Source organism: Xiphophorus hellerii, chromosome 3 (genome assembly GCF_003331165.1).
Source record: "Xiphophorus hellerii strain 12219 chromosome 3, Xiphophorus_hellerii-4.1, whole genome shotgun sequence".
Lineage (NCBI taxonomy): Eukaryota > Metazoa > Chordata > Actinopteri > Cyprinodontiformes > Poeciliidae > Xiphophorus > Xiphophorus hellerii.
The window spans coordinates 10,865,356-10,874,645 of record NC_045674.1 but is presented as its reverse complement, the minus strand read 5'-3'; the positions used below and the strand labels follow the sequence as shown (position 1 = coordinate 10,874,645).

Below are 9,290 nucleotides of genomic sequence, written 5' to 3'. Positions count from 1 at the left end.
AAACCATCTGTTTTTGACCTGCTGCCTGGGTTTAATCCTGACGAGAGCTTGATGCTGGTGAAGGAACTGAAAATGTCAGGCTGCTGTTGGCAGTACACAAATACAGTAAGTTATCCCTTAGGTGGATTGGAGAAAACACAAAAGCTTCAGGTATACCTGGAACACAGAAAACAAGGCAACAAGAGACTGGAGATACAAGAGACACAAGAAGTTCACTAGAAATCTATAGCAGACTAGAGCTACCATCATAGGTAATCATAGCTTTTACTTGTATAGTGCTCTACCAAGTGCAAAGGATCCAAAGTCCTTCACACTACACCCTTTCACACACCCATTCATGCAGCATGAACCCTAACAAAGAAAACATTAACCACAGCCTTATGCAGCCTGGTCAAAGCAGAACTTGTAAAAATATCCTAAGATGGACTATTGCATCTGAACCTGTGGAAAGTTGCATCACAAGTTGTTGTTATGTCCACACACAGAGCTTTAATAGATAAATTATGCTGCAGCAGTATGCCTTATGCTCATTGCAATTTACAAATCCCATGACAGAGTTTAGAAATTACATCTCACTGTAACTGTGCACCAGAATAAACAACTTTAATTTTTAGGTGATATGGTTTTTAAATGTCCAGCAACCTTGAAACCAAAATAACGCTCTCTTTGATTAAATGTGCATTTTCCCAGTATAAAATGAAACCGTGTATTACAATAACACCTCAGTAGCAAATTTCTTTGAGCCTCAAATAAGTATTTGCGATGTGAAGCAAAGACCACAGAGGAAGGAGAAGACGGTGCTGTTTAAAACCATTTCTGGGGAACTTCCTGTCGTATTTCTCAACTCTTAAATTACTTCCACATTTTTTAGGTCTGTTGCTAACGCTTCAAAAAAAAATTTAAACCTATTTTCGTCTCTTGTGACTGAAGACTTGGAGTAATCTTTGTCTTTTTGCTATTGCATGCGAATTCAAACCAATGTAATATGAGCAGTGTTTATTTCATCTACATGAACTGAATTGATTATGTAAAATCTTCTGATAGACTGATAAGGAGCTGCAAAAGTTCTGGTAAAAGGTGAGACATTTACATTTCAAATTGTTAAACTTTCATGCCATCTGTCTATTGGGTTTGGGGGGATTTATCTCTTTTAGTCTTGAAATAAACATGTCTTATGCATGTAGATAAAGTAAAAGAAGAAAAAATGTTGGCAGTTAAATATACTGCATGAAATATTTATGTATTTTTTAAACAATACATTTAAAAAGTTTTCAAATCTGGCTTCACATTTTTCTGACGTATTGAAATGAAAATGTAAGTTGGTCATTTTTATTCTTTTTCCTTCCTTCATTTTTTTTGCTTTTTTTTACCACTGCCTTTTTCATGATAGCTTAGAAACTCTAGCAGCCTTAAAGAATTTCACTTGCTAAAGTCCCAAAACCTTAGAAGTAGCTTTACCACTTGCCACCAATGCCAAGTTTGTTTGAGTAGCTTTCATGTTGGTGGTACTTTTGTTAGCACTATTACTTTGCTGCAAGAAGAGGGTTTGAATTCCTGACTGGGGTTTTTCTGCATGGAATTTGCAGTTTATTCTGGGTATTCTACCTGTATTCAAAAGGACAAAAAAATGTATTCTAGGTGAATTTGTTGTTCTAAATTGTTCTATGGTTTTGCATAGTAGTTTGTCATTTGTGTCTGTTTGTGTTTGTTTCCATGTGATAGACTAGCAATCAGCCCAAGGTGAACCAAACGTCCAGCCACAAAAGTGTTGGGGACAGGAACCAACTAACAAAGATGGTTGGACCTTTGATATTTCTTCTCATTGGCTCTGTACTCCAAGGTGAGATTCTTATGCATAGCATTTAGTTTTGCTGAAATATTGAAAAAACAAAATCCATCACAGGTTTCAGTGTGTATAAAGTACGTAATCTGCAATTATTGTTTAATTTATGGTTGAGTTCTATTGTGTTCTTGTGTCGCTGTCATCATATCTTCACATTCAAAAATAAACTTTTTAATTTTTTTTTAATGTAAATCAATAATTTTGGCAATGAGGGAGTGAGGGTGGCAAAAGTCACATTTGGTAAAAAATGACTTCGGCCACTATTTTAGGAAAGTGCTGATATCTGTGAGCAACACAAAAGAAAATTTAAGTAACACTAAGAATTAATTAATATTCCTGCAATGTCCATATTTAGTGCGATCAACGTTATTCATAATACAAGCACATAAAAGAAGGAATTATGGATTTCTGTTAAGTTAAAAAAAAAATCTGAATACTTAGGTAACCTTTCTGAAAGATGTTTGATCTGAAACATGAAGTCGCAATAATGTCCTTTACTAATCGTGGATTTACTGATGCTAAAAGTGTCAAAAGCTTGTATATGTAATCAGTGTTGCTGTTTCATCATATTTTATTGACTTTACTGGCATTTTCAGTCAGAAAATAGTTATTATTTTCAAACAAACACACACAAAATTGACTGTTGATCATGAAGCAATGTCTGTGAGAGCATTTCAAATTAAAATTACCACCAGTCAGTAAAAAAGCTGTTCTTTCTCTAATGTTAAATATCAAAGCATTTTCTGCTTTAAAGGCTTTATTTTGTTTAGCCGGTGCCAACACTGACATGTGTGGGGTTAATTTACCTCTGACTGTACAAGTTATGGACCTGTCCAGGGTGACCCCACCTCTCGCCCGAAACGTTCGCTGGTGATAGGCACCATCACCCCTCCCGACTCCATTAGGTACAAGGGTGTACAGAAAATGGATGGATGTACAAGTTATGAAAGGAGTCTGTGTGACCTCCACTGCTCCTTTAGAGAGTGTACACCTGAATATTTTTGTGTACACAGTACTGTACTGTGAGTACACCTGAGTACACAAATATTCAGGTGTACAGTGTACACCTGAATATTTCCACTCTTCCACTGACATACAGACTCATTTTTACAGTCTTTACATGAATGTGCACTTTTATGTAACAAAATACAAAAGCAAAGCTCAGACAAACCAAAAATTATTTTAGACCAGAACCCCATGACTGTGACAGCATCTTGAATGAAAGATGCAAATTCAAATAAAGGGTTTTTGCTGTTTTATATGTCATGTTAAAGATTAAATAAACTACTGCAGCGTTTTCTCCTTTCAGTGTCTGTTTTGTTTTTCAGGCTGTAACAGCTTTCAGGTGAATCTGGCGCAGACTGTACATGTTATGACAGGATCATGTGTGACCATTCCCTGCTCCTTTGATGTAATGAAGGAACATCAAAAGAACTTAAATAACCAATGTGTAGCTAAATGGTTTTCATCTAAACCCAAAGCTCAACAACTAATTGATAGAGATCCAGTAACAGGAAACCTAACAAAGAAAGACTGCACCACAACCTTCAACAAAATGCAGACTAATGACACCGAGACTTACTACTTCAGACTGGAGTGCAACAATAGTCTAAAATACAGTTTCAAAAACTCAAAAGTAAAAATTGAGGTCACAGGTAGGTTTAATGTAGGTCAAAATTTGGCTATAATGCAACTCAGTTAAATTTATTGTATTTTACTGAGTTACTGTTATTAAACACCAACTTGAAATCTCCCAACCAGATAATTTCCCCTCACCAACTCTGACTCCGTCCACACTGAAGATAAAGGAGGGAGAGTCAGTGAGTCTGATGTGCTCTGCTCCAGCTCCATGTCTGCCTCATCCTCCGACACTGACTTGGACCCCAACACTGGGCGAGATTCAGGAAACACTGCAGGAGAATCGGAACAAAACCAAATTCAAGACCTCTGTTCTGAACTTCACTGCTTCTCTCCTCCACAATAAACAGAACATTTCCTGCACTGCTGTGTACAAGAAACAAGATGGAAGCTCTGATGCAGCTTTTACCACAGGATTAATGACAGATGTTTTATGTAAGTTCCTTTGTCTTCTCTCAAAATGGCAACTCAGACAATATATGTTATTTAGTTAAAAGAGCATAATGAGTTGCTTAAAAAATTAAAACTTTCTATTATCAAAGAAAAGTTTCTCTATGTTTCTATAAATTCATTATATCTGAGTATAAAGTAGTCAGATGTAATCAATGTTATGTTGTTCCACACACAATTAAAACAAGTTTATTTAGTTTGTAAAAACTTAAGTTGTAAGCTAATGCTTCTTAGAGTACATGATAAATAACTAAACTAAGTGGAGAAGATTAAAAACACACTTGTACTAAGAAACAAACTGTTACCAAATAAACATATTCTGGTATTTTACCATCATCAGAGTCACACAGAACAATCAGTTAAAATTTATAACTTTAACTATCAAAGTGTACTACATAAAAAATTTAAATCAGCCAATCACTTAGCATATAAATAAAATAACCTATCTTTTGACACCGTGGGATTTAGCTGGTTGAGTGATCCTAAGTAGGATTCAGTCTACAATATTTCAATATCTATCAAAACTGTAAGTCAATCAATAAAACTGGAAAGATTGCAAACATTAAATTATTGAGGGAGAAGAAGATGTTTTCCTGCAAAGATGTAAGTGAGATTGGAGAAGAATGTTTAAACCTCAGACACAGATGTTTTGCGCATGTATAAGATTTTAAAAGATCAAACGTTTACTATAACACTTACAGTAAACAAAATGTTTTTATCAATAGTAGCAAAACAGTGTCCTTGAACTGTCAACTTTACGAATATATTTTATTTGTCCATATTAACAATGTGTCATTCTCTTTTCTTTTTTTTTTCTCTTTAGATTCCCCTAAAAATCTCACAGTTTCAGCCAGTCCGTCTGGTTCGGTTCTAGAGAACAGCAATGTGGTTCTGACATGTAACAGTAATGCCAACCCAGCAGAGCAGAATTACACCTGGTATAGAGCTGATGAAGGACAGGAAAATGTCCTTGGAACTGGAAAGATTTTGAACATTAAAGTTTCAACAGACAAGAAGATTTTTTTCTGCAAAGCTGTAAATGAGATTGGAGAAGGACATTCCGAACTCAGGCATATAGATGTTTGGTGTATGTATAAGTCTTATCATTTTTGCATTGCTTACATTAAAAAGTAGGTTTTCATCAGTGTTGGTAAAATTTAAAGTTTTCAGATGTGTGGTTTCACATTCAGTTTATTTGATAGATGAAAACACAGAAGATTTTCCAAACAAAGCAGATATAAATTATTTTCCAACTTGCAACAATAAGACAGTCTTAAACATAATGCAGGCTTTCATATGTCCCTCAAACCTTAAGACAGAAAAAAATGTATGTCTGGTTAGTTCAGTCTTAAAATATAACAGCTCCTGATGAAAGGTTTGTAAAAGTCCTTTAAAAGTAAATAAATACAAGAAGTAAATAAAACATGTAAATAATTAGTTAACATTGTCCAAAATTATCTCTGTAAAGTTTTAAGTAATTTGCTTTTGGGTTGTTTTTTTCTTTTTTTTCAAAATATGTTTATTAATTTTTGTTTTTAAGAACAAAACAACAAAAAGCAAAGGTTCAGCAGTGCAGTTTAAATAAGAAAAAAAGTAAAGTTAAGGGGCATACATATTTTCAGCATTTCATAGTCCAAGAAGGGTTTCCATGCAAAGAGGTTTTAAGTGGATGAGGCATGTTAGAAAGTTAAGTGGGATGTATTCCAAAATAATACTAGGGAACTTATTGGAAATATAATATTCTTTCAACCACAAAAGTTTAGGATATTACACAACTTACTCTTTTTTGTTTTTAATATGGTTAGTTGATAGAGTAAGAAGAAGAGACACTGGATCGAGATCAATGTTAGCTGGGTTTTAGTGCACAACCAAAGACAGTGAGGCTGCTGTCATGTTACATTTAAAGCACAATAAAGAGGATCCTGGTTTAAACTTAGACACCCGGTTTGGGAGTCGGTTTTGTGTTATTTTTAGTTCCACAAAGATTTTTACACAATAGTCCTCCTTTGAAGAAATTTGTGCTGATTAATCTGCTTTTCCACTTCCTTTTTGGCTGCTTGATGGTGAAATGTGTTACTGCCCACATAACCTCAAAAAACCAGTGTTTGATTGGCACACAACGGTCTTTCTTCATTCAGTTTTTGTTTTTCATTTTCTCTGCTGAAGTTGTCAAAATAAAACAACTAATAATGACTTAAGAGCTTCACAAAGTATCCAAGCAAGATTTTAAAATAAATGTTGATTTTCCTTTAGTAATTTTTTTAATGTCACTTAAAAAAAAAAAAAAAATTGTACATAAATGTATTGTGCATTTATTACTGATTAGATTCTTGGCTTTCATTCCAGTCCCTTCACAGATCCTGTTCTCATCAAACTGCACCAAAACTGCAAATCAGCTCAACTGCTCCTGTGAAACGGTGGGAAATCCGACTCCAATGACTCATTGGTTCTTGAATGGGCAACCTGTTAGTCCATCTAGCCAGGTGGTGGTTACAAATGAGTTTCTAGATGCCTCACATTTGAGGAGCATCATCACTGTGAATGAACCTCAGAACAAAGATCTGTCCACCTTGCTGTGCTTCAGCTCCAACTCCTTGGGATCAGCCAGTAAACAGTTTTTTGTCAGCGGCCTTGAGACCTCTAAAGAAAACCCAGGTCTGTTTTTTGTTGTTTTTTGTTTCCTTGCAAAATTGTGAACCAAATTAATTCTGCAGCAAAAATAATTCCCATAATCTTTAATCTGCATTGCAGGGTTAATCCAAGCGTTTGTCTTAATCACCAGAGTTACTGGTTTTGTATTCCTTGTATTTGCCGTGCTGTATTTGGTCTGGTGAGTGAAGAGAAAAAATAATTGTGTTGTGTTTAGTTTTTTAATTTTGTAGCTTCTATAACAATTCTGCCTTGCTTATACAGAAAATGAGAAAGTAAGATGTTATTTTATCTCTGCAACCATAAGTGTTTGGTTTTTCTGAGGCTTTATTAAGTTGATCAGTGAAAGAAAAAAAAAATATTAAATGTTAAGTATAATTTTCAGGTTTCATAAGATTCTCCATAAAGCTAGAGGGATTAGAGACGACGTCAACACAGATGCATATCAAATGAAAGAGAAAAATGAGGTTTGTTGACTATGGCTTTTTCTGGTATTCTTATACTATTATCATGTCTAAAAGGTGAATGAAGTTTTTCTTTCATTCTTAGGTACCAAACTCAATCAAAGACATTCTTTATGCAAACTCTGCACCACTCAATCAAGCAGAAAACCACCAACCTGGAACTGATGTGAAATGCACCAACTCCTCTTCTGAAATTGCAGAAGAAACCAGAGAGTGTTCAGGAAAGAATGATGAACATCTGGTTCATGTCAGCGTGAATTACTCAAGAAATATCAAAAACAAATTATGAAGAGGAGAATATGTTTGAGAGGAGCAATATGCATTTTGTGAGCTCTTTGCTGGAAATAGGAAGTCTGTATGCAGAAGTTAAAACTAGAAATGTATGCAGAAAGTGAACATGCTCAGGTTAAATTCAAAAACAACTGTATAAACACTGAACATTGAATAAATTATCACCCTTTGGTGAGCCCGGTTCTGAAAATAAAGTGAAACAAAATGAAAGGTCTAATTTAAGGTCAAGGATGCTTTCAAAAAATTTGGTCCTATTGTCTTTGATTTAAAGTCAGTATGTTACAACAACTGACAAATGTACTTGACGTGACAAGAACAAGCCTGACATTTCTTTCATGATGTATTTTAGTGCTCTGAACTGCATATTCATAAGCATTTTTTTTAAAGTGTTTGCTTTATATATTTCTTTTTGTCTAAATTGAGCTCTGATTTTTTCTGCAAAATAGCAAATTAAGGCTTAATGATAATTAAAATATGTTTCAGTCAGCTATAAATTCAGCTATTTCAGGATGGAAAAGGATATTTATTGACATTTAAATACTGTGCAGCAATTAAATAGTTAAACTTTATCTAGTTATAGTCCAATGCATTATCAAATTGCCTACAAGGACATACCTGAAAACAGAGTATCTTTATACAATATTAATATCAGTATGACAGGGTCTACATTTGATTTGTGATTATTTAAAAAGGTTTATTTGACCAGTTCTTTGCTATCCACATATTATAAATTTATATTTTAACAGCTTTTTTATTATATAAATATTGATATATAATACAATGCAATTTAATACTATGCCTTTGTTAAGAGTCTTGCTAAGAGTGTTTATTTTACTGTTTTGTTTTCAGCCTAACTATTGTTTTTTGTCATTCATTTTGAATTGGTTTTTGTATGAGAGGGACATACATTGCCTTATAAATGTTACTGGTTAACTCTAGTGCACACTAGAGAAAATTTAAATAAAAAGCTTGGCTGAGAGAAACTGCTGCTCTCAGATGCTGTAATAGGCTGTTGCTGCCTCTGCGAGTTACATGGCACGCCAGCTCAGCAGTAACATAAGTATCATATTTCCATACTTTGCATAACAGGGTTTCTACAGGCTTCACCAACTGAAATGTAAGACTTTGTGAGACCTTTTTAAGACCATTATAAATTTTTGGACAAGAACCTTTTGATCGTAACAGTATCTTGAATGAAAGATGAACTGCAAAGTCTCAATGTCAAACTTTTTTCTATTTTTGAAGTCTTGATGAAGGGTTAATAAAAAATTGCAGCATTTTTTCCTATCTATATTTGTTTTGTTTTTCAGGCACTAACTGTAACATATTTCAAACTAATTTGCCACAGATTGTACAAGTTATGACAGGATTATGTGTGACCATCCCCTGCTCCTTTGACATAGAGAAGATATATGAACAGTACTTACAGTAGGCTACATGAAAATTGTGAAGCTTCATGGTGGTCCCAAAATAATGTTAAACATCTAACTGACAGAAGTCCAAAAACAGGAGAATTAACAAAGAAAAACTGCACCACAACTTTCAACAGTATGGACCTTTTTGATACCAAGAATTATTACTTCAGAATCGACTGTAAAAATCCTCTAAAATACAGTTTTTCACAGCATATGTAAAAATTGATGTCACAGGTAGTTTGACATACACATGCAGAATTTTGATGGATAAATTATGTTGAGGCAGCTAACTTTGAATTTATTGTATTTTACTGACACACTGATAATGAATCGCATCTGAACTTTCCAACCAGATAACTTTCCCTCACTAACTCTGACTCCGTCCACACTGAAGATAAAGGCAAAGAGTGGGCATAAAACAGAGTCAGAATTGCTACGCAAATGAAGGGGAGTAAAGCCACTGGTCAAAGCTTCCCAATACACACCAGTAGAGCTGGGACTCTATAAAAAATTGATGTCAGAAGCAGAAGTCAAAAGATT

The 9,290-nt window shown here is 34.3% G+C and overlaps 1 protein-coding gene across 1 annotated transcript in view; it reads left to right on the top strand.

Moving 5' to 3' along the window:
* Nucleotides 1–920: 920 nt before the first annotated feature.
* LOC116717253 (B-cell receptor CD22-like) overlaps nt 921–9,290 on the top strand; it is a 34,660-nt gene continuing 26,290 nt past the window's right edge. The window contains exons 1-6 of the mRNA XM_032558485.1: nt 921–1,077; nt 1,723–1,840; nt 3,172–3,498; nt 3,605–3,916; nt 4,755–5,018; nt 6,278–6,586. Of these exons, the coding sequence (XP_032414376.1) occupies nt 1,795–1,840; nt 3,172–3,498; nt 3,605–3,916; nt 4,755–5,018; nt 6,278–6,586 (1,258 nt within the window). The 5' untranslated portion in view covers nt 921–1,077; nt 1,723–1,794. The remainder of the gene's footprint in view (nt 1,078–1,722; nt 1,841–3,171; nt 3,499–3,604; nt 3,917–4,754; nt 5,019–6,277; nt 6,587–9,290) is intronic.